Genomic DNA, 26,196 nt, shown 5'->3' with positions numbered 1-26,196 from the left:
CTATTCAGCGTGGTGAAAATCATACTTAGCAAAATGTTGAATCAGGTTCTGTTTCCTGCCCTGAGCCCAAATCTTGGAACCATGTGAGAATGCGGGTTTTAAAGGACCTGCAGGGAAGTGAGGGAGGGCTGTGTAACCCAGCACAGCAGCACGGAGGGCCACTCCTCTCCACCTCCCAGAGGGCACGGGAGGCTGCCTGTAAGAGTAACCGTGTTAAAAACCAGATACTCGCTCAGGAAGGGAGAAAATAAATACTGATCATGACCATGGCCAAGCAATCACGCCACCTCCACAATATTTGATCACATTATACCCACAGCTGTTACTCCTTCACCCAGATGTTGCCTTGATGTCCGGATTGAGTTGTGACTGGCCAGTTCCTTCCAGAGAGCACTGTTTCTGTTGGAGCAGCAGGTGACTGGCACCTTTTTCCATCTGAGTCCTTCTCCCATGCCTCTAGACTGGCCGTTTTCATGTTGGTGTGTTAGGGTGAAGCTCAGATTCACCAGCACCAGCCCAAGTCCTGTTTTGTACCCTCACCAGCAAGTGGACACAGGGGTGGGCCCAGCCCCTAATAGTCTTACGCTGCCCCAGCGAAAGGAATCCTTTTCCTCCCTGAGTGAGAACTGCCGGGAGACCCAGCTGCATCAGGGAGGCCAGGGGGAGCCCATTGATGGCAAGTGATCTTGGCTCTTCTGCTGTATTTGCTCAAGTCTAAAACAGCCGCTAAGGTTTGGGTTTTAGTCTCAGTTTAGTCAATCAAATAGTTGATTCATTAAGGAGGAAAAACATTCAAGCCCGATGTTGATGGGTCATTCAAGTATTGATAGTTCTGAGCTGATGTAGCCACTAACACATTGACTTATTCTTAGGAAATGGGCTTAGAGTGAGAATGTGCAGAAGTGTGGCAGACACTAGACCCCAAAGCCAGGACGCTACGGGGCTCCTTTGAATTTAGAGGCTGGATAACACTTATTTACTATTTTGAATTAAGTGTACAATATAAATGCACTCACTGCCCTGTGGCATAAAGACTTGGGTTGGAAAAACAGAATAGGAAGAAAAACTTGGGGGAGAGTTCCAAGATGGAAGGATGGTGTTGGGACATTAGCCCTTTTTCTCCTCAAATTTTAACTTCAAGAACACGTACCCCGTGCTCCTACCCACGAGGCTTAGAAATGGTGCACGCGCCTTTCACTTCCTACAAATGCTGTGTTGGCTGTCTTCCACACTGCGTTAAATGTTTCTTTTTAAATGGCCGCTCAGATTTCTTATCCTTCTATTTCCCTTTCCCCAAACACCTGGATCAAGGTAGCTTAACAGATGTTCAGATACTGGAATCAAATGCAACACAAAATGAGGTTTTAGGCAAAAGATGTTGCAAACATCCACTGGGTTGGGAAAGGGAGGTGGGGCTTCTCCATCCCTTGGCCTCACCTACTACCTACAGACTCTTTCTTTGTAAGGAATTTGAGAAAAGATCTCTGGTTCCCCAACCCCCGTCCTTCCTACCCAGTAAGGTCCATCTGACTTGGCTACAAGCAACTGACGAGGTTTTGAGAATGCTTGGCTGTGTCCTCCAGGCTGGTGTGGTGTGTAACCACAAGCGCCCATTCCATCAGGGTGGGGAGGGATAGCTCCTAATGATGGATCCTTGGTCTAGAAGCCAGGGGGGTGTCACTGAAATGACATCACAGTGAAGTGGTGTTACATGGAATGCAATTGAGTCAAATTTTAAAATCCTCTTTGTTTTGAAAGCACCCCCAGAACTGGCTTTAACTGCCTTTCACTATTGTAGGACCCCTGGTTCACTTCCAGGAGATGGCAGGAAGCAAAATATGAGTGTATCCTGGTCCACCTTCTTTTCCAAGAGCCAGAAACCCTCAAACCAGAGAGACAAGAAAAATAGCAGTCCCAACAGAGTACCACTAAGAAAAGGGAAAAACTCTCTTTTCCCTCCCCCCTCCCCTTTACCTCTGGCCCAAGCCTGCTCTTCAGTGGCATAAAATACATTGTTGAACCTATAAATGCAGGCCATTCAACTGAGGTTAAGAAAATACAAGTGAGATGTGTTTCTTCACTTTGGCCAGTAAAATGGACCCTGAGGTCACCACCCCTGCAATCCTGGTTCTGCGTGGCAGCCATCTGGTCGACCCTTGTGCTTTGCCTCACAGTACAGCTTTGTGTATCTGGGAGAGCCAGGCTCATTCCGTTTCATTCATTCAAGGATAACTTGTTATAACCACAGGATAGAGCAACTTGTTTTGCTGAGCTCCAGCCTCTGAGTTCTTCTGGCAACTGTATTATCCTGGGCTCCTTGGGGAGATACTTGAAGTGCTGGGTAATTGGGGTCCTACTCCATAAGTCTGAGTTCATCCCCTCACTACGGGATGCACAGTGAGAATTTCCTGTCGGTGAAATTTGTTCCTAAGAGTAGTTGTGTTACACACCAAAAAAACACCTTCCAGGAGGTGGAATTCAGCTGAGTCAAACAGACAGAGCAGACCCCAGTCACAGTTAGGACAAGGGGGGGTTTATTATGATTCTATAATAATAAAATTTAAATGAATTACTGAACTGGAAACAGAAATGATGCCGAGTACATCCACTTTGGTAGAAATTGTTAATCTAGTTAGAAATCAATACTTTTAATAAAATAAAATGTGTTTGTAGTTTTTCTTTTTCTCATGGTAAATTGCCCCTTTCCTTTGATTTTAGAGACTAGATACTGCTGTGTCCTGTCCCACCTCTCCCTTCCTCTGGGGGACTCAAAGAACTTGGTACTTGGTAAACCATACAGAGACAGCTAGTAGGGGTGGCCCCATTTTAAGGGACAGAGAAGGGACAGGACTCACTTGTGAGCACCCATACGTCTATAGAAAACCAAAATTCCTCTGTCTCCTCCTTCCTTGGACAGCTGGTCATTCACATCACAAATTTTGGCCTTGAACCACCAGGCATTAATTCAGTTCACCAAATTAGCTACTGCTGAGACAATGTAAGAAAAAATAGCCAGCTCAAGTGTGTGACTTTTGGCAAGGTCTCTTGGAATACAGGTGTTCCATTTCTTAATCTGGGTGACGGCTACATGTGTGTGTTCATTTTGTGATAATCCAGCAAGCTGATATATACTTACTCTTTGTATCTCTGCATTATGCTCCATCTAAAAAGAATACAAAGAAAAAAGAGAAAAGAACTCTATTGTGTTTATTAAATCCCTTTGTTAAAACCTAACCTGAGAGACATCTGACTACAATTATGGGGGGTTGATTTTTTAATTGAACTTTTTATTTTTAGAGAATAATAAATTCACATGCAGCTGTAAGTAGTAATACAGAGATATTTCATGTCCCTTTACCTAGTCTTCCCCAGTGGAATCACTGGCAGAACTATAATACAATGTCACACCCAGGATTTTGACATTGATACAGCGCAGATACAGTGTTTTCTTCACCACAAGCGTTCCTCATGTGGTGCTTTTTTTTTTTTTCCTTTTTATTTATTTATTTATTTTGGGGGCTGTGTTGGGTCTTCGTTGCTGTGTGCAGGCTTTCTCTAGTTGCAGTTAGCGGGGGCTACTCTTCGTTGTGGTGCGTGGGCTTCTCATTGAGGTGCCTTCTCTTGTTGCAGAGCAGGGCTCTAAGCATGCGGGCTCAGTAGTTGTGGCTCATGGGCTCTAGAGCACAGGCTCAGTAGATGTGGTGCATGGGCTTAGTTGCTCCATGGCATGTGAGATCCTCCCGGACCAGGGCTTGAGCCCGTGTCCCCTGCACTGGCAAGCAGATTCTTAACCACTGTGCCACCAGGGAAGTCCCAAGATTTTTTTTTTTTTGCCTATGGATGTCCAATTTCCTTAACAGCAGTTTCTTGAAAGGTTATCTCTTCTCCATTGAATTGCTTTAACACCTTTGTCTAAAATCAGTTGGGCATATTTGTGTCATTCTATTTCTGCATTCTCCATTTTGATACAAGGGGCTGTGTACCTATTTCTGTGCCAATACCACATGGTCAGTCTTGATTACGTTAGTTATATAAACTTGAAATGTGGTAGGTTGATTCCTCCCACTTCATTCTTTTTCAAAATTGTTTTAGCTATTCTAATTCTTTTTCTTTCCATGTAAATGTTAGAATAATCTTGTCTATATCTACAAAAAAATCTTTCTGGGATTTTGATAGGAATTATTAAACCTGAATATTGCTTTTTGGAGGAATGAGATCAATACTACACTGAATCTTCTAACCTATGAATATGGTATGTCTCTCCATTTATATAGATTTCTTCTGATTTCTTTCATCAACATATTGTAGTTTTCAGCATACAAGACCTGTACACGTTTTGTTAGACTTATACCTAATTATTTCCTTTTTTTGAGTGATTGTAAATAGTACTGCATATTTGATTTCAAGTGTCCACATGTCCATTGCTAGTATATGGAAATACAATTGATTCTTCATATGTTGATTTTGTATTCTACAACCTTGCTGAACTTACATATTAATTCTAGGAGTTCTTGTAGATTCCTAGAATATTCTGTACAAACAAACATGTCATCTGAAAATAATGACATGGTTTTATTGGATATAGGATTCTGGGTTGAGAGTTTTTTTTTTCAGCACCTGAACGCATTTCTGGCCTTCATAGTTTCTAATGAGAATCTGCTGTCATTAAAATCATTTTCCCCTTATGAATAAATCATCATTTTTCTCTCTTTGTTTTCAAGGATTTTTTTTTTTAGTTTTCAGAAGTTTAATGATGATATGCCTTGATGGTATTTCTTTGAATATACCCTGGTTGAGTTTCAGTCAACATTTTGAAGTTTGGTTTATGTCTTTTACCAAAATGGGGAGTTCCCAGTCATTTCATTATGTACTTTTCAGCCCTGCCCTCTTTCTTTTCTCTTCTTTTCTCACAAGAACTCTGATGACATTTAAGTTAGATTTTTTTTTATAACCACACAGGACCCTTAGCCTCTGTTCTTGTTTTTTTTTCCAGTCTGTTTTCTCTCCATTGTTCAGATTTAGTAATTTCTATCATTCTGTCTTCCAGTTCACTAATGTTTTCCTCTGTCTCCTCCATTCTGGTGTTGAGACTATCCACTGAATTTTTATTTTGGTCATTGCATTTCCTTTCCATTTTTAAATTGAAGTATAGTTGATTTACAGTATATTAGTTTCAGGTGTATGACATAGTGATTCAATATCTTTATAGATTATACTCCATTTAAAGTTATTATAAAAGAATGGCTATATTTCCCTGTGCTGTACACTATATCCTGATACTTATTTTTTATACATAGTAGTTTGTGTCTCTTAATCACATACCACTAGCTCTCCCCTACCTCCTTCCCACTCCCCATTGGTAAACACTAGTTCTTCTCCATATCTGTGAGTCTGTTTTTGTTTTGTTATATTCATTCATTCTATTTTTTAGATTCCACACATAAGTGATAATATAGAGTATTTGTCTTTCTCTGTCTTGAATTTATTTCACTGAGCATAATACTCTCTAGGTCTATCCAGGTTGTTGGAAATGACAGATTTTCCTTCTTTTTATGGCTGAGTAGTATTCCATTATGTATATATACCACTTCTTCTTTATCCATTCATCGGTTGATGGACACTTAGTTTGCTACCATATCTTGGCTGTTGTAAATAATGCTGCTATGAACATTGAGGTGCATGAATCTTTTCAAATTAGTGTTTTCATTTTCTTCAGATATATACCCAGCAGTGGGATTGCTGGATCATATGGTAGTTCTATTTTTAGTTTTTTGAGGAACCTCTGTACTGTTTTCCATAGTGGCTGCACCAATTCACAATTCCACCAACAGCATACTAGGTATCCCTTTTCTTCACATCCTCATCAATGTTTGTTATTTGTAGACTTTTTGATAATAGCCATTTTAACAGGTGTGAGGTGCTATCTCATTATGGTTTGATTTGCATTTCTCTGATGACTAGTGATGTTGTGCATATTTTCATGTGCCCATTGACCGTCTGTATATCTTCTTTGGAAAAATGTCTATTCAGGTCTTCTATCCATTTTTTAATTAGTTTCTTTGTTTTTTTGATATTGAGTTGTGTGAGCTGTTCATATATGTTGAATATTAACCCCTTGTCCATCATATTATTTGCAAATATTTTCTCCCATTCAGTAGGTTGCCTTTTCATTTTGTTGATGATTTCCTTTCCTGTGCAAAACTCTTAAGTTTAATTAGGTCCCATCTGCTTATTTTTGCTTCTATTTATTTTGCCTTAGGAGACATATCCAAAAAAATATTGCTACGATTTATGTCAAAGAGTATTCTGCCTCTATTCTCTTCTAGAAGTTTTGTGGTTTCAGGTCTTACATTTAGGTCTTTAATTCATTTGGGTTTATTTTTGTATATAATGTGAGGATATGCTCTAATCTCATTCTTTTACATGTAGCTGTCCAGTTTTCTCAGCACCGCTTATTTATTTTATTTTATTTTATTGTCAACTTTCATTTTTTTAATTAAATTTACATTCACTCAAGATTATGAGGTAATTCTGGAAGTTGCTGAGAAAAATATTAACAGCACATTAAAAAAAATTGAAATAGCTTTGTCTCTGTCTAGGGCATTGCTAGGTGTATAAGTAATTTGTATTTGAATGTATCTTTTTTTTTAACATCTTTATTGGAGTATAATTGCTCTACAACAGTGTGTCTGTTTCCGCTCCACAACTAAGTGAATCAGCCACACACACACACGCATATATTCCCATATCTCTTCCCTCTCCCATCTCCCTCCCTCCCACCCTCCCCATCCCACCCCTCCAGGTGGTCACAAACCAAGGAGCTGATCTCCCTGTGCTATGCGGCTGCCCCCCACTAGCTATCTATTCCACGTTTGGTAGTGTATACATGTCCATGCCACCCTCCCACTCTGTCACAGCCCACCCTTCCCCCTGCCCACATCCCCAAGTCCACTCTCCAGTAGGTCTGGGTCTTCATTCCCGTCTTACCCCCAGGTTCTTCATACCTTTTTTTTTTCTTAGATTCCATATATATGTGTTAGCATACGGTATTTGTCTTTCTCTTTCTGACTTACTTCACTCTGTATGACAGACTCTAGGTCCATCCACCTCACTACAACTATCTCAATTTCAGGCTCCCTGACTTCAGACTATACTACAAAGCTACAGTAATCAAGACAGTATGGTACTGGCACAAAAACAGAAATACAGATCAATGGAACAGGATAGAAAGCCCAGAGATAAACCTACACACATCTGGTTATCTTATCTTTGATAAAGGAGGCAAGAATATGCAATGGAGAAGAGACTGCCTCTTCAATAAGTGGTGCTGGGAAAACTGGACAGCTACACACAAAAGAATGAAATTAGAACACTCCCTAACACCATACACAAAAATAAACTCAAAATGGATTAAAGAGCTAAATGTAAGGCCAGACACTATAAAACTCTTAGCGGGAAACATAGGAAGAACACTCTTTGACATAAATCACAGCAAGATCCTTTTTGACCCACCTCCTAGAGAAATGGAAATAAAAACAAAAATAAACAAATGGGACCTAATGAAACTTAAAAGCTTTTGCACAGCAAAGGAAACCATAAACAAGACTAAAAGACGATCTGCAGAATGGGAGAAAATATTTGCAAACCAAGCACTGACAAAGGCTCAGTCTCAGGGCTTCCCTGGTGGCGCAGTGGTTGAGAGTCCACCTGCCAATGCAGGGGACATGGGTTCGTGCCCTGGTCTGGGAAGATCCCACATGCCACGGTGCAGCTGGGCCTGTGAGCCACGGCCACTGAGCCTGCACGTCCGGAGCCCATGCTCCGCAATGGAAGAGGCCACAACAGTGAGAGGCCTGTGTACCAGAAAAAAAAAAAAAGGTGCAATCTCCAAAATATACAAATAGCTCATGCAGATCAATATCAAAAAAAACAAACAACCCAATCCAAAAATGGGCAGAAGATCTAAATAGATATTTCTCCAAAAAAGATATACAGATTGCCATCAAACACATGAAAGGATGCGCAACATCATTAATCATTAGAGAAATGCCAATCCAGACTAGAATGTGGTATCACCTCACACCGGTCAGAATGGCCATCATCAAAAAGTCTCCAAACAGTAAATGCTGGAGAGGGTGTGGAGAAAAGGGAACCCTCTTGCACTGTTAGTGGGAATGTGAATTGATACAGCCACTATGGAGAACAGTATGGAAGTTCCTTAGAAAACTAAAAATAGAACTACCATATAACCTAGCAATCCCAATACTGGGCATATACCCTGAGAAAACCATAATTCAAAAAGAGTCATGTACCACAGTGTTCATTGCAGCTCTGTTTACAATAGCCGGGACATGGAAGCAACCTAAGTGTCCATCAACAGATGAATGGATAAAGAAGATGTGGCACATATGTACAATGGAATATTACTCAGCCATAAAAAGAAACGAAATTGAGTTATTTGTAGTGAGGTGGATGGACCTAGAGTCTGTCATACAGAATGAAGTAAGTCAGAAAGAGAAACACAAATACCATATGCTAACACATATATATGGAATCTAAAGAAAAAAAAAAGGTTCTGAAGAACCTAGGGGCAGGACAGGAATAAAGACACAGACGTAGAGAATGGACTTAAGGACATGGGGAGGGGGAAGGGTAAGGTGGGACGAAGTGGGAGAGTAGCATTGACATATATACACTACCAAATGTAAAATAGATAGCTAGTGGGAAGCAGCTGCATCACACGGGGAGATCAGGCTCGGTGCTTTGTGACCACCTAGAGGGGTGGGATGGTGGGGTGGGATAGGGAGGGTGAGAGAGAGATGCAAGAGGGAGGGGATATGGGGATACATGTATACGTATAGCTGACTCACTTTGTTATACAGCAGAAACTAACACAACATTGTAAACAGTTATACTCCAATAAAGATGTTTAAAAAAATGTTGGCAATCACCAAATTGCTTTTCTTTCTTTCTTTTTCTCTTAATTAAAAAAAGTGAGATCTATTTTATATACATTGAAATGCACAAATTGTAATGGTATACCGTTCAGTGGGTTTTGACAGATGAAATGGTAGATTGCATCGTGCACACGCCATCCATCATCTAAGAAATTCCTCTCAGCCCTTTTTCTATTAATACCTTCCCTTCACTCCCAAGGTTCTGTCTTTGTCACCATTGCTCAGTTTGTTTGCCCCGGAGTTTCATAGGAATGGAAGTAGATAGACTGGATCTTCTGCTCAGCATGATGTTTATGAGATGTTGAGTAGTTCATTCCTTCCTTTTTTTTTCTGAGTAATATTTCATTGTATATATCTCTGCCAAACTCTCCCAACTCCCTCTCCCTCTCAAATGCTGATTACTCTAGGACTCAGCTATGAGTCCAGTTCTTGCAGGCTGACTTCAGAAATTGGCCTTGTTATCTCCAGCTGACCTCAACTGCACCATTCCACAGTTATTAAGGTACAATGTCCTGTCTGTATGCACCTGAGAGAAGAAAAAATTACTGAAGATTTACGATCTTTTATTTTTTTTTCTGCATTAATGAGTTTGATTGTGTTAAAAAAATTGTTTATTCTATTGTTGATGGACATTTAGGATGTTATGGATTTGGTGTTATTATGAATAAGATTGTCAGGATCATTTTTGTTCATTTTTTTGCACATATGTTTTCATTTCTTTTGGTAAATACTTAAAAGTGGTATTAATGGATGTTATAGTAGGCATTTATTTAACTGTCTAAAAAGATACTGTAAACAGTTCTCCAAAAATTGTTATACCATTTACAACTTTACTAGCAGTGTATAAGAGTTCTGTTGTTCCACACCCTCACTGACATTTTGGTGTTGTCAACCTTTTAAATTTAGGTATTCCAGTGGGTACGTAGTAATATCGCATTGTGTATTAATTTTCATTTTCCTGATATTTAATGGTTTGGGGCATCCTTTTGAGTGCTTCCTTGTTTTTCGTGTGTCTTTTGTCAAGTGTCTGTTTAAATCTTTTGCCCATTTTAAACTGTGTGCTGTTGTTATTCTTTTTAAAAACACCAAGTTGTAAGCATTTGTCATACATTCTAAATACAGGTACTTGGATTTTTCCCAGTCTGTAGCCTATTTATTCATTTTCTTAACAGTATCTTTTGAGAAGATGAAGTTTTACAATTTGATGAAATAAAATTTTTAACTTAAAATATTAGCTTATAAATTTCCTGGGAAATAAAAGGGTCAAATATGATTTTGATTGTGATTGCATTAAATCTATATATCAGTTTGGGGAGAATTGATATTTCAAAAATTCATGAACGTGGTATATCTCTCCATTTTATTTAATTCCCTCCAACAATGTTTTGTATTTTTCAGTAATAGAATCCTTGAACATATTTCATTAAATTAATTTCAAAAAATTTTAAAAGTGTTTTAAAGATCTTGCCAATGGTATATTTAAATTTTTCATTTTCTACATGTATGTTACATATATGTTCCATATTTAGTATACACACAATGAATTTTTGTACATTGACTTGTACAATAAGCTCACTAAAATCACGTAATAGTTCAAGTAGTTTGTTTGTAGATTCCCTGAGATTTTCTAAGTACTCAATAATATCATCTGAGGATAAAAACATTTTACTTCTTTCTTACCAATCTGTATTTTTTAATGCATTTTTCTTGCTTTGTTGCATTGGCTGAGACCTGCAGGTCAGTGTTGAAAGGAAATATTGAAATGAGGCATCCTTGCTTTTTTCCTCAGTCTTATGGGGAAAGACTTCTATATTTTGATATTAACTGTAAGTTTTTCATAGCTGTCCTTTTTCAGATTTCAGAAGCTCCCTTTTACTCCTATTTTGAGTTTCTATCTTGAATATTTTGTAAGTTATCAAAAGCTTTTTCTGAATCAGTTGTTTTCTGCATATCGATCATATGATTTTTCTCCTTGATGCCATTAATGTAATCAGTTACATGATTCTTTAGTTTTAAACCAATCTTGCATTTTGAGGATGAATCCCACTTGGCCATGATGCTGGTCCATTTTATATACAGATGATTTTACATGCAAACATTTTGTTAAGGATTACTGTATCTATGTTCATAAGGAATATTGGTCTTTTAGTTCCTTGTTATGATCTTGTTAGCTTTTGGCATCAGGGTATGCTGGCTTCATAAGAGGAAAAATATGTTCCTTCACCCTCTATTTTTTTAAAGAGATTTTGTATAAAATTGTCAATGAGAGTTTTTATCTGGTGTAATATCCTCTGAGAATAAAGAAAATTTGGGGGCAATTTTTTTGTAGTGAGAGTCTATGGCAAAAAATCTCCCAGTTTTTACTCATCTTAAAATTTTTAATTTCATCTTCATTTTAAAAGGACAATTTCACTGGATGTTGAATTTTAGATTAATTTGTTATCCTATTGTCTTCTTTCTTTCCTTGTGTCTGATGAGAATTCAGCTATCATTCTTAACATTTTTCCCATGCATGAGATTAAGTTTTCTCTGACCAAGCTTACAATTTTTTCTTACGTTTTGTTTTAAGCAATTTTACTATGGTGTACCTAGGTATGGGTTTTTTTTTTGTTTGTTTTAAAATGTATCTATTTGGTGTTCATTGTACTTCTTGAATATATAGAGTATGTTTTATATCAAATTTGGAAACATTTCAACCATTATGTCTTCTAGAATTTTCTCATTCTCTCGGACATCTGGGATTCCAATTGCATGTATGTTAGGTTGCTAATATAATCCCACAGGGCACTGATGTTCCCTTCATTTTTTTTTTCTTTTTTATCCCTGCCCCACTTAGAATAATACCGACCTGTTTTCAAGTGTACTAATCTTTTTCTGCAATGTTCATTCTGCTATTAAACCCATCCGTGAATGGGTTTGTTTCATTTTACAATATTTTCAATATTTAAATAAAACGTTTATTTTATTTCATTTTTAAATAGTCCTTTTTTCAGTTCTAAAATTTTCCTTTCATTCTTTTTTAGAGGTCACATTTATCTCATGAAGTATCCCATTTTAATCTATTATATCCATTTTTTTCTTATAAATTCTTGAATACATTTATAATAATTGTTTTTAAAACTTACTGGTCATCTGTAAGTTTGCTTTTACTAATTGTGCTTTCTCTGGATTTGGGGTTATATTTTCCTGCTTCTTTACAGATCTTATACCTTTTTATTATACTCCAGACACAATGTATAACAGATTTTATTTTCTTTTGTTTATTTCCTGTTCTTTTGTCTGGTGGTTAGGGTATGGGGCTGATCATTAGGGTTCCAGAGTCAAGTTGAGCAGGGGCTGCTTTAATTAGCCCAACCCCCATCCCCACTCCCATACTGCCTTTTCGGTCCTGTCAGCAGTTGAGTTGGCAGGATGTTGGAACACAGTCTCAGAAATCTTTGATTCAATTTTGGGTTCAACTTCTGGTTGTTACCATGGGAGCTAAGTTCTCTTGAATCTTTTTACATCTTAACTAGAAGTCCTTCCAAATTGCTTTTGAAATCATTTGGTTGATGAAATTCAAAATTCCAGGACCCATGGACACAGAATTTCTCCATAATAACTTGGGACTCTTACTGTATATTTAGTTCTGGCAGTTTGTGTAGCTTCTGCTTCTTGAAAAAAATAGTTTGACTGAAAATTATTCCTTCTTGGGTATATTTACATTTCTTTGGGTCTGTACTTATATGGCTGAACTATCAGCTGATTAAAATGCCATAATCTCATGTATGAAAACGTGTGAAGCTAGTAGTGAAGTTTTACTTTAACCACCTAATTTAATATTCTTTTTCGGTTCATGTAAATGCCTTTGTAGAAAATGCTACCAAGGGCGGCATTGTGGTTACTTTAATTCCATTGCCAATACTTTTATATGGTTTCCTGTATTCTAAAGGGAAGGCTATATGCACTTGTCTTCTTTTTAAACTTTTCCTCTTATGAATCAGTAGCAGTATGAATAAATGTCAGAAGTTCTTATTAAGTGGTTAAAGTTGATACCTCTGTCTCAGCGTTCTTGATTTAAGTAATGATGATTAAGCAGACTTTGTATTAGAAAATGCCAGAGGTATAAAGAAATTGTTTTTTATTACTAAGTAAAGAACACGCAATAATAATAATATTTATAAATACTCTGTGCCAAACTCACTTGGTTCTGACATTTTAGAGATAAGGAAGTCACAACATCAGGATTCAAAGTCCCACTCCTTTACTAAAATGGGCTTTGCCAGTAATACTTAGAAAAGAACAGAATTATATACTCTTCGGTCGAGAAACATTGCAATAGGAAAAACACTTGGAAGGTAAATTTGTCTCTCCTCAAAATAAACTCTCTAGTTAGGCTAAATGAAGGCATTTTTGTTGTTGTTTTTGTTTGGTAAGGAATGCAGTTTCTCCATTCTAACATCTCAGACTATGCTAAACATTTTTATCAGATGAAGAAGTAATCAGCATAAAATATAATTAACATTGATTCAGAGAAAATATTAAGCTGGAGTCCTGATTATTTAACAGAACCACAGAATTTCATTTCATGCTAATGAAACCTGGCCATAGCAACCATGAGAATGTGTGTGTTCTTGGGACCAAGAAGCTGAGGGCTGGCCCTGCCTTGAGGAGCTGGCCAGTGGTCAGTAGAAACAGGAGCAGAACTCCCCTTTCCCATGGTTGTTGGGTAAATTGACAGGGTTAGAAGCACAGCGCACAGTGTGCGGTTCTGCCCCACGTAAAGGTTTCAGGTATGTTTCTCTTTATGTTGACCACTAGCCTGGCATTTGGGGCTAAGGTGGCAGATTAGCTGTTACAGACCTACCATTCTGACCCTTTAGAGAATGTTTGTCTACAGAGGCAGGCAATTCTGCAAGAGAGGTGATTGGATGGGAGAGAAGTTGGAAATCTTCACAACAAGTGGTACCAACTGCAGGGTAATTACTTGATTGAGGCGATTTTCACTATTTGACAGTCAGCCTGTTGCTCTTTGAAGGGATTTGACTTGTGTTTGGTGACTTAAGGTGTGGACCAGAAGAGCAGGAAGGCCTGTGTAGGAAGAGAATCCACAGAGCAAGTGGCCCTCTGTCCACAGGTAGAGAATCTGTCGTTTCTTGAAGACCCTTGTATCTGAGCCTCATTGGCTTGTTTTCTGGAGAGTTGAAGCCTTGTCCTTCTTGGGAAGAGCATCAGACTGGCCCTTTCACATCATGGCGACTGGCCCTGAAGCCCGTGTCCTCAGCACCTTCCTTCAGAGGCAACATCTGAGAGCCCTCTTGCGCCACCCATTACTGTCCTAAGTCCTCTTGGGGAACCTGAGGCAGTGCAGCTGGTCAGATCCATGCTTTCCACGTTGGACACATGTGGAGCATTGATTCTGACTTAGGGAGAATAGCACAGGTCACATGTTTGCTACAGTGGTGGAGGCATTTCCTCAGGGCAACACCCTGTACCCTCCAAAGACTGGGAACAGTGAGGCACTGGGGGAAAGATGGAGGCAGAATGGAAGCTGTGGAAGCGGAAAGCTCTGGATGAAAACCCTAGTTGTTCCAGTTATGAGGTATGTGACTTGGAGCGAAATCCTAAACTCTTTAAGCCTTGGTTTCCTCATCTGTAAAATGGGCTGATAGCTGACAGACTTGTTATGAGGACTGAAGGAGGCAGTTAATATAAAGACCTCGTCTGTAACCTGGCACACAGTAGATATCCAGTAAATGGCCATCTCAGGGAGCAGAACACAGAACACCTGGGTCACATAGCTGATAGGCCGCTGCACGATATTGTTATAAAGATGCTGGAGATGCAGGGATGCTGCCAAATCAAGGCAGCCGAGTGGCTCCCTCTGTACCTTTATGTGTTCAGCCATCTGGGAAGGGGTGTGGAAAGCATGGACACTACGCGGAAGAGGTCACTCCTTGGCAAAGCCTGGGGGGCACCAATCTACAACATGTCCACTGGGGACTAGGATTGAACAGCACAAGCATGGGAGAGCAGCAGAGGCTAAAGGCAGGCAGAGGTGGCCAGAGGCATCTGACAGAATCTCAGTTATATGTCACAGCAGCAGTGAAGGCCGTAAATGATAGGCACAAGCAATATGGAAACCTCACTTCACCAATCACTTCAACTTATTCCCTCATCTCATCTTTTAGATTAAAAAATATCTGTCAATTAATGGTTTTAAGCTTCCCCTTCTTTGAAAGTTTCTGGCTCATTTTCTAGTTCATCCAAAATAAGTCAGTTGAAGAAGAAGGGGCAGAGAATGACGTGAATACCCCCAACATCTAACAATGCCTTAGACAGTAAAGACTGGCTGCGTAGAGATTCCTTTTGAAAAGTATGTGTAACTGCTATCTTATAACAGTGTATCTGTGGTTTGGTTTGGTAAGGTTACAAGTTTCCATTTCTGTGCTTCAACCAGCTACAGTCATTGGTACCAACAAGGACACTCTTGCACATCACCTTTAGGACACACACATGATGTCATTTCACACATGAGGCAACAGGTCAGGGAAGGCTATTTGCCCACGGTCCCAGGACGAGGGAGTGGTGGAGCCTCATTCCACACCTTGGCTGCCTGGTGTGCTTTCGTGAGAGAATTCTCTGCAAACCCATCACCCCTGATTTCCCAGGCATCTGGGGGTCAGATGCCCATGTAAACCTTTTCCTCTATCATCCACGCACATGAAATGCTAACCATGTAAGATCTAGCTCTGCTATTGGAGGTACCTGATCTGAGTAGCCTCTATGTGGTAACGGGACATATAAGGACAGGTGTTATTCTTTTATTTCTAACGAGCCCAGACCTCCTGAAAGATATGCTCCAAAATATCACTCTTAAAAATCAATGTTTTTCCAAAAAAATAAAATATAAAATAAAAATTTAAAATAAAATCAATGTTTCCAATGGGTTTACTACCCTCTTGTAAGGCAGGTTGTCCTTTCCTCGAGGTCAGCGTAGGCATGGGAGGCCATTCTGTAAGTGATGGGTGGAACTTCCCCTGGTCCTGGCTGCACTCTTCCAGGCAGCCAAAGCCAGAAGGGGTCCCAGAGTGCAGGGGGCAACCACTCGGCCATTGTTCTCCCTTGGCAAGTCGAGCAAAAGCCTGAACAGTGCCATGTCACCTGCCAAGAGCAGCTGTGTTCTTCTCCTGTGCCCTGACATTCTGTTACTGACCCAAAAGTGAGTTTTGGAAGAGATTTTAATAACACCCAGAAAGATATATCCTTTTGCTGCCTGACACAGTCAAAGCACTGTCAGAGGAGGCCAGTTACAACCAGAGATTTAAATAAGAACTGGAGTCTCAAAACATAATACCCCAAATGCCCAAGTTTCAGTTGAAAAACAGTCATCAGACCAAGAACAAGGAAGATCTCAAACTGAATGAAAAAGGACAATCAATATATGCCAAGAGATGACAGAGATGTTGGAATTATTTGACGATTTTAAAGCAGCCGTCATAAAAATGCTTTGACCAGCAATGATGAATACACTTGAAACAAATAAAAAATAGAAAGTCTCAGCAAAGGGATTGAAACTGTAAAGAAGAGTGAATGGACATTTTTAAACTGAAAAAAATTATTTATATATATATATATATATATATATATATGATAGTCATACATAGATATACAGATAAGAATTAAGCATTCAGGGAAAATAAAAGTGACAGAAAAGCAAATGGAGGGCTTTTCGGGTAAGCGGCCTGAGGTGACCTCTAAAACTGGTTTGCTATTCACTTGACCCAGAAAACCCCACAAAATCATGCAAGTCAAGAGGTTCAAATCTTCGTGTTCACTTTAAGAACACTCGTGAAACTGCCCAAGCCATTAAGGGTAGGCATATCTGAAAAGCCACCAAGTATCTGAAGGATGTCACTTTAAAGAAGCAATGTGTGCCATTCCGTCGTTACAATGGTGGAGCTGGTAGGTGTGCCCAAGCCAAACAGTAGGGCTGGACGCAGGGTCGGTGGCCCAAAAACAGTGCTGAATTTTTACTGCACATGCTCAAAAATGCAGAGAGTAATGCTGAACTTAAGGGCTTAGATGTAGATTTTCTGGTCACATCCAGGTGAACAAAGCCCCCAAGATGCGGCACAGGACTTACAGAGCTCATGGTCGGATCAACCCATACATGAGCTGTCCCTGCTGCACTGAGATGATCTTTACTGAAAAAGAACAGATTGTTCCTATACTAGAAGAGGAGGTTGCCCAGCAGAAAAAGATATCCTAGAAGAAAGTGAAGAAACAAAACCTTATGGCCTGGGAATAAATGCCGCAAAAAAATAAATGCAAATAAAAGTAAAAAAAAGAAAGCAAATGGAGGGAATCAGTATCTAGCTAGTACCTACTATGTGACAAGGCCAGTAATGCTAAATGCTTTATTATTATTATTATTATTATTATTATTATATAATATAAATATATTATTACATATTTATTACTTAATCCTTACAAAACCCTAAGAGAGAGATAATATTCTCTTTCTACAGATGCAGAAACTGAGGCTTGGCAAAATGAAATGACCTGTCCAGGTTCTTTCGACTAACACAGCAACTATTTTAGGATGGCTTTACAAAGGCAGTAAATCTGTAACCAAGTACAGAAGAGACCTGGTTCAGTTGCAGTGTGTCAAGTGAGGGAGAATGGAAATGTGGTCCAGACCCCGATAGTGAAGAGTGTCGTGTGGAAGGCAAGACAAGTTTCCTTGGCCCCAAGTAGAAAGTGCAGATTGTGCTTGGATGGTGGATGAGGAAACTGGTTATGGGAACTCAAAACATCGAGTGCTGCTAAAGGACTCAAGTTCACAATTGGTCATTTTACTTTAACCTGAGAAGCAGTTGGATGTGATTCCAGGCTTTTGGGAAGAAGAATGATCCGATCAAAAAATACTCGAGGAAGGTAGCCTTGCAGAGCAAGAATCTAGAGAACATAATGAACGTCTGAATAAAGGGGCTATGGAAAAGAGCGGAGAGGGTTCTCGAACCAGATTCCAGGATAAAAACAAATAGAGCGGAGAAACTCTGGATGACTTTTCCATGGCTGATGAAGACAGACCACAAAGATGAATTGACCTTTCTCTTGAGGAGAAATGTTTGAGGTGTGCCTGAGGGATGTGCGCTGATAACCCTGATACCCATTTCATTTAACATTTTCAACAACTATTTGGAGAAGGTGGTTCACTGAAATGAAGCAATACATTCTGATATTGTTTCACACACATGCGCGTGCACCCATTGTTATGAAAGGTTTCAGACATCTCAAAGGGGTCGAATCATACGATAAGGTGTCTCTGTACCTATTCCCCAGCTTGTCACTTTCACGTTGCCACCCTCTCCCAAGTGGAGTCCACCAACTCAGTTGTTGAAAAGCATATGTGTTGATGTATACCTTCGTCTTTAAGGAGGATGCTCTTTACAGCTGTTTTAAATGAGAAAATTTAGGCATCATAGAATAAAGAGAAATCCAACCAGATAGAAGTGGCAAGTCATGCATCCATGTACCCATGCCTGATTTCACATCCTGTCAACTCAGCCCCCCGACTTTATGTGTAAATGGATAGATTCACATTGAAACTTACCTGGATATGAGTTTCTTGGAAGCTTTTAGAGGCCTTGATAATGGTATTTGGGGGATAAAGAGTTGATAACTTTCTGCTTTGCTGCCTTTTGCAGCTTACACTGTGGCCTTCACACAAGTACCTCATTCCATTCTCCCAACCACTTTGGGGATCAGACCTGTCACCCGCACGCTAGAGTAGACAGACTCCAGGCCTTGGAGATGAACGCCTTCTGGTCATCCTTGTTTAAGGCATCTCTGCGAGTCAGGAAACACTGCAGTCCTGGTGAAGTGAGGTGATAAAGAGGCACCCGTCCATCACACAGGGTGCCTCTGGCTGGGCCTGACCAGACCCCATCTGTTTCCCTCTACTAATGGCGCAGGAGAACTTAAGCATTTACAAGACTTGGGATCCCTAGTTGCAAATATTTTCTGTCTTTTTTCCCCATCCTTGACACTTTGCTTGTACTGAGGATTGATGTTGGAGGCTAAAGCCCCTCACAGAGATGCTGAAGGAGTGGAGGACAGTTATAAGGCAAGTCCTGGTGATTTGCCTTCTAAACTGCAGTAGGGAAGTGGGCTAGGTGGTGGCCTGCAGTGAGACCTCCAGCCTGCTATTCAAATTCTCTCCCAGATACCCACTAACTGGACACTCGTCTGGCTTTATAAGCTATTCTTTCAGGACTGACATTCTCTCTTTTCCATTAAGCCTATTGGTCAGCTACACCTGTCCACTGCTTTAATTGTACAATTATAGCACTGCCCTCAGATAACTAAGGTAAGAAAGTAGAAGTGCAGCTGAAGATAACCCCAGTGGATGGCAATTTGAATTACAATTTTTTTTGTTTCAGTTACCTATTGCTGTGTAACATACAACCCTAAAAGTTAGTGTCATGAAATAACAGTTGTTTATTTCTTGCAATTCTGTGAGTAGGCAACCTGGGTTCTAGGACAGTTCTTCAGCTAGTCTTAGGTAGGGTCACTGCAGTCATCTGAGTTTAACAGGCCTGAGGGCCTCACTCACGTATCTAGCAGTGGGTCTGGCTCTTGGCCAAGGCACCGCGGTCCATCTCCACATAGCCTCTCATCCTCCAACAGACTGGGCTTCTGCACAGCAAGGGGTCTCAGGGTCCCAGGGGAGCAACAGCAGGAGTTGCAAGGCTTCTTGAGGCCTAAGCTCTGAAACTCACACAGTGTCACTTTCTGCACATTCTATTGGTCAAGTCACAAGGCAGCCCAGATTCAAAGGGTGGAGAAAAAGACTCTATCACGGTGCGCAAGCAAGAAAGGGGCTAATTAAGGGACATTTCAACTTGGGGTAAGGGACTTTACACAAACAGAGAACAGCATAAGGTCATCTGGTACTGGGAGCAGAGATGTGGGGATATGGGAAGAGGCAGGAAAACCTTCTGCACAGAGTCTTAGGAATAGCTGGGGTGTTGTAAGCACACCGAGTACCTCGCACCTTGGGCACCTGTTGTATAATTGACACCAACACCACGGGAAAATAGAGTTTGTTTAGAGGGTTGTAAAGCTTAGTCACTGCCCATCCTAGGCCGTCCTGCGCTCCCAACTGGAAGAAGGAAAATGCAGGGAGAGTCAAAAAGAGGAAGAAAAAACTAATCTACTGCAACCAGGTGGGGATGGAAAGCAAAACCGATGTTATAAATCCCTCCCCACAAATCCACATTCACATATCCACATACTGTCCCTCCCTCTTGGGCTGTTTCCTGTTTCTTTAAAGTAGACATTCTCAAATCCTGCTCACTGGATACTTCCAATGGATCTTATGTTCTTATTTTTAGACCAATACTTCCCTTACTTTGGGGCTGTCCTTTTAAAAGTTTTCTGCAAGAATGTATAACTTATTCATATTCTCTTATTTTTAAAGGGCACTTCTCCATTGATGTTTTTTTTTTTTCAAAAACTGGTGAGTATTCTTTGTAAAGAGATGGGTGGGCTTGGGGTGATTTATCCAGCACAGTTGGCTCACATGCTGGCAGCATGGGGCGAGGGAAGGTGGCTACAGTATGTACCAATTTTATGCTTACAGTATGGAAGTATATGTTTGGTAATAAAACTAAACTTGTATAGTACTTGGCTAAGTCCTAAAGGGCTCTCTGGTAATAAGAAAATGCTGGAATTGAGTACTAATCAATGCTACAGTAGCTACCTAAGTTTACTTTGTATGAAGATCCTATTTGTAAAAAATCTCTAAAACTGCTCAATAGCTCCACGAGGTAGGAGGCCTGTCTCTGCAGTGTGCGCCTCTAACTCCAGTGCCCAGCAAACCCCTAACACAGGGTGGACTACAGTACATTCTTTGTAAGTAGAAGAATGATCATTATTATTATCATCCCCACAGGCAGAGGTGGGAGGCAACCTGGGATCACAGTCAAACACGTTATAATAGGAATGATGCCTGACCCTTCCATCTGGACACTAATCATTCTGGGTTCGTGTTGCAGTCTGTGACACACGGAGAAAGTAAGAAGGAGGGCTCCTTCACACAGCCCCAGAAACTCAGGTTTAGAAAGAATCTTAGCAATCAACAGTCCTCTCAGTCAATCCAGTATTCCCCTTTAGAGTGTCTTTGGGGGGTTTGGTCCCTGAACACTTACATGCAAGGAAACACTCCTTTTCACCAACCATTGGATTCCTTTTTCATAAAAAATCGACTTTATTCTCACTCTTAAAGGTGTAAAGATATCGAATAGAAACCTGCCTCCTGTCATTTCTACCTCTGGACCCTTATTCTGTGTTCAGCATCAAGCAGACCAAACCCATATTCTCTTCCACACAGTGCTCACTCGAATAACTGAATTTCCCCTGTTGCAGAATAGATGACAAAACTGGTTGAGTTTCATAACACTAACCCAAAGGAAACATTGTCTTGAATAATGATATTACAATACGTGGAAAGTTTAGGAATTTGTACACCATCTCATGGTTTTGAACTGTGTGGGTAGAGACACTGAGAGTTGACAGATTAGTCAGGGATTTGTCAGGAGTATTAATGACAAACTTTGAAATCTTGGTCAGTGAAAGTTCATCACAGTGCATCTTGCAAATATGATCAAAGTCTTTTCAGTACTGATTTGATGATGCTTAACCACAGTGTGTAGAGAATGAAGGTTTTCATTAGAAATTACTGACGTCATAGAGCACGCTGTAAGGGAAGATGGATCGTTGGACTATTAAAATTCATGCTCTCCCCCACCCTCCCCCACCCCTCTTTGGGGGGGCCCTGCTCTCATTGTCTCCGAGCACCTGAAATGGCGTTTTGAACTGCTGCAAAGACGTGTAGTCGTAACGGCATTAGTGCAGCTCAGCAATGACCACCACCATGAGGGCAAAGGTGGGGCTGGTGTTAAGCGATGTATTTAAAACCATAAAAATAAACCATTAAAAACCTGGTGGCTAACTGTAATTTGGTGAGCGAAAGAAATTTACGGCTGGCTGAAAACTTGAAAAATGGAAGAGTAAAGTGCATAGCTGCTAAGTGGAAAGGAAAGCAGTTCTTCTGTCTTGCCCTTGTCAAGGTTTAGGAAAGCAATCTGTTATTTTTGAGAGCTTTTTTTTTTCTCTCTCCCGGCACCTAAACCATGGAAAATGAAATAAAAACACACTCAATGCAGCTCCTCCAAAATCACTGGCCTGCATTTCCCTCTCCCTTCTGCAAGGAAGACTTATCCGTGCCTTCCAGAGGTTGTCAGAACATGGAGGGCGTCAGTGGGGTTCTTTTGTGCTCATTTCCCACAGGTAGATTTCCCGCAGCAGCCAGGTGGAAGGCGCACAAAGGTGCCAGTGCCTGGTCTTGGTCCCCCAGTTCCCTTGTGCTGGTGTTTCAAGAACCATGGCCTGCTGCCGGCCATGGGTGGGAGGTGCTAGTCCCGATAGAACTGGGCAGGTCTCCTCTGGTTCACCTGTTCTGATGCTCTTCCCGTTCAGTTGCCTCTGTACGCCAGAGGGTGGCACCCCAGGCACTCCAGAGGTGGAATGGAGGAAAAGGGAAAGAACTGGAGGAGAGGTGGGGGGAAGGGGGTCGGAGGGGAGCGACGGGGTGGAGACAGAAGGGCTGGAAAGGGGAAAGTTGATAAAGTCTCTGATTTTGGTCTCCGGCTGCCAGCTAACTTGGAGCCCACCCGTACCCCTTCACGGAATAAGCGGGCATCTGCCAGACTAAGTGTCAGAGTTAGGAATTTCTAAGATGAAAGAGGCTTGTGACGGTGACCAACAGCCTCTACCCTCCTGGGTCCCAGGAAATCGGAAGGGAAACTAGGGTCAGCGGCTGCTCGGTGTGCCGGGGCTTCGGGGGTGGGCGTAAAGCCGCTGGCACCAAATCGCTACGAGCGAGCACATCTGACCCGTCCCTTTCTGTCGTGTTTTGCAGTTGCTCTATTTGTGCAGCTCACTGAAGGATGATGCCCTGAGGGCGATCTCCGCCTTTAACATCCCACACACCTCCCTCCACGCACCAATCGCTGGAATCGCCAACCCGATGGCCTCCTGGGCCTTCTACCCAGCACCGCAGCATCCCCTGGCCCGGGAAGGAGCGCGGTCTCCGCGGCCCAAGCTGGGAGCCAACTTACAGCGGGGGTGGCGGGAAGGGTGGTGGCCCGCCGGCAGCTGCCAGAACGCTTCTCAGACGCCTGGAGCTGGGGCCCGGGGCCGGCTGGCACGTGCTGGGGCGCGGCCCTCAGGGATTTTGGTCGTGCAGTGGGGGTCCCGCTGAGGCTGGCGAGGCGCACTAAGACTGTTGGGAAAGGGAGCCAGGTGGCAGCCCCGAGAGTGTGGCGTTTTATTCTCTCCTTGTAAGCACGACTGGCCGGGCCATGCCCTCTGCCGCCTAAGTCACCAGATCCCCCTAGACGGAGTGGGCTCCCCTTTGAGCGCGCTCCAGAACCGGTTGCCACCAAAGGCCTCCCGCTGTCAGTGGTGACTCAGAGTCCCAGGGATTTGGGAAGACTGTTGTGCTGGGTGGAAAAGAAATAAAACTATGAAAATCAAACACCCGCGGGCAAAGGTTCAGTCCAGCAAGTGACGCTTTTCCAGCCCCCTTGGGCTCCGCGAGGAAATACACGAGAGGCGGGAGGGAAGTGTGAGCCTGGAGTTTTGCTCTGGGCAAAGCACGAACCCGGGCTCGTCCCTCCGGGGCAGGCAGCTTCCGGAGGGACCGCAAGACAAAGCGCAGAAAACGTTTTGACCGAATGAATGTGTAATCTATTCTTGAGACGAGCAAAGATACAGATAAAGTTGAATAAAGATATTAAGCGTTAGGAAGGCTCCCGCTGCTTGCAGACGACGGAGAGGTGGAGCAGGGCAATACACTGCAGTTAAGCTGGTTTCGGAACTTGGAGAGACCACGCCGGCGACGCCTGTGGTTCCAGCGAGGGCCGTAGATGTCGCCCGACTTCATTCTTGCTTTCAGTCCAAGCCATCCTCCCTTCTCCCTCTCCACATCTCGTGGAGGAGGCAGGAGGGGACACCGCTCTGCTTGTGTCTGCCAAGGCGACATCCAGGACCGGAGCGGAGACCTAACGCCCACCCGCCCTTCTCTAGACTCGGACTCTGCGGGAGAGGGCGGAAAGGGCTCGCGGTCACCCGATGCCAGGCGCTTGGCCGAAGCTCCCCAGCACAGTCAGGGTTGCACAAACTAACGCCTCCGAGCCGACCTCCTGCTTGCGCCCCAAATAAGAGCATTTAGACGGTTGCTTTCCCCGACTCCCCCCCGCCTTTTTTTTTTTTTTTTTTTTTTTTTAGTGTTCACAGGGTCACTAGAGCAGACGACGCGGGGGCGGCGGAGCTGCACAGAAGCAGAAGACAACCATCAGGGTTTTTTCTGTGTGGTTCTTTTCCGGTCCCTGTCTGCGTCGTCCAACTCCACGGAGAGCGCGGAGCACTCGGGCGCGCGGCGGGTTTGGGGCTCCTCTCCCGCACAGCAGGTTGGTCCCTTTTCCCCGGGTGCCACGATAGGCGGTTAAGGCGCAGAGTTTGCCTGCGGCCGCCACCTGTAACACTTAACGGGAGCTCCAGACGCGGGCATTGTAGACCTCTCGCCTCTGCGTCTACTTCGCCACATCCACACCCGCTTCCTTTCCCTCCTGCAGCGAAATCCCCGGGGTGGAGCCCGGCGCGCGTTCTCAAGCCCCTCCAGAAACCCTTGGCCTCCTTCACCTCGCTAAGGACTCTCGGGAGGATGCGCGGAGAAGACTTTGACCTGGGGCTGTGTTGCCACGCTGACGTTCCGTACCTGCTTACAAAACATAAAAATGGACCAAGATGGCCAGACGGCGGGACAACTCCTCACTGTCTTGCTTCTCTGCACCGAGGCACCCTTCTGGGGTGCGGGTTAGGGAGGCCCCTAAATTGAGAGTAGTCCATCTAGCTAGCCTGGTCTCTCCCGCGGCGGGATGTTCCATCTCCCAACCGATTTGCCCCCCACTACTCCGCTGCGGACCTCTCAAAACCAGGGGAGCCCAGGGAAGGGCAGAAGTGGGAATGCAGGATGCGCATTTCAATGTCAGATAGGGGTGCGGACGTAGCGGAGGACCAGGGTGTTCACGGAGTTTGGTCTTCCGGGGAAGGAGCGGGAGTGGGGCCTTCGGACACCAAGGACAAGGGGGATGGGGACTCGCAGGGAGGAAGGGTGGGAGGTACTGCCCTCTCCCTACTGCTCTCCACGGCGCCGTCCGAAGCCCTCGGCGCTGTCTTCTCTGGCCGTAACACGCCCAGGGACGGTTCCTGGACGGTTCTCTGAGAGCCCAACAAATCTCGAGTATCCCAACCAAGTGGAGGCACCATCCTCTCTCCCACCTGGAGGCCACGACTCTTCTCGGTCCTTCTTTCTTAAAATGATTGTTTTTGAGTTCTTTTTTTCATTTCCTTATTTCACCTGCTCTGCGCTCACTCGCTGCCCGCCTCGCACCAGGGCTGCGGAAAAAATGCCTCCGGGGATCGCTCCTGGCCCTCTTCTCAACTCCCCACCAAAGGCTATGGCTCTTACCGGAGGTTCGGCGCGGGAGAAAAACTAGGTGCCCCTGCGGGGTGGCTTAGAGAGGGCGCCTAAAAAGTACCGCGTGAGGCGAGGGCGAGGAAGATGAGCAACCTGCGTATGGGGGGTCCCACGCGGACCCCCGGAATCTGGAAGGGAGGAGAGCTCAGAGACCCCCTGCTCACCCTTGGACCCGCGCGTTCCCGAGGACCCACCCAGTCCTGGCGCCTGCCCCAGGGCGGCCGAGAGAAACTCCCGAGGCAGAGCCTGGGCTCAGGGGCGCCTCCTGAGGCTTTCCGCTGGCGGCAGCGGCCGGGCCTGGCTCCGAGTGTGTCCGGAGCACCCCCTCTGTTCCACGCGCACGCCGTGGCCACCACTGGATTGCCGGGGCTGGGGTGGGGGGCGTTTGGCGGCGGGGAAGAGAGGAGAGGGCACACTTTGGGGGTGGGGGATGGGTGCACACAGAGCAGTCCGCAGCCCAAGTCACTCCAGTAAACACGCCCGGCAGGGGCAGAGACGGCGGCGCGCGCAGCTGGGAACCCAGCAGGGACACCCCCGCCTTTACCTGTCCGTGCCTGCAAGCGCCGGCGGCCGCGACGCCTCGGGGGCGGGGCTTGCCAGCCCGCGCGCCGGGCGGGACTTAGCGGGGGCGGGGCCCTCGGTGATTGG

At 43.4% G+C, this 26,196-nt stretch overlaps 1 protein-coding gene and 1 pseudogene across 2 annotated transcripts in view; both read left to right on the top strand.

The window, feature by feature from the left end:
• Positions 1-25,567, top strand: part of ACOXL (acyl-CoA oxidase like) — a gene marked incomplete at its 3' end in the record, with an annotated part of 356,274 nt that extends 330,707 nt beyond the window's left edge. Inside the window, 5 exon segments of the mRNA XM_082643007.1 lie at positions 22,927-23,211; positions 23,353-23,464; positions 24,096-24,173; positions 24,644-24,782; positions 25,465-25,567. Coding sequence (XP_082499133.1) covers positions 22,927-23,211; positions 23,353-23,464; positions 24,096-24,173; positions 24,644-24,782; positions 25,465-25,567 — 717 coding nt within the window.
• On the top strand, positions 16,709-17,411 carry LOC309815645 (large ribosomal subunit protein uL22-like; annotated as a pseudogene). Its single transcript has one exon. The product of its transcript is annotated as a large ribosomal subunit protein uL22-like (transcript).
• Positions 25,568-26,196: the final 629 nt, after the last annotated feature.

This window comes from Mesoplodon mirus (genome assembly GCF_964341445.2).
Source record: "Mesoplodon mirus genome assembly, chromosome: 14".
In the NCBI taxonomy this organism is placed as follows: domain Eukaryota; kingdom Metazoa; phylum Chordata; class Mammalia; order Artiodactyla; family Ziphiidae; genus Mesoplodon; species Mesoplodon mirus.
This window is presented reverse-complemented; position numbering and strand designations above follow the sequence as displayed.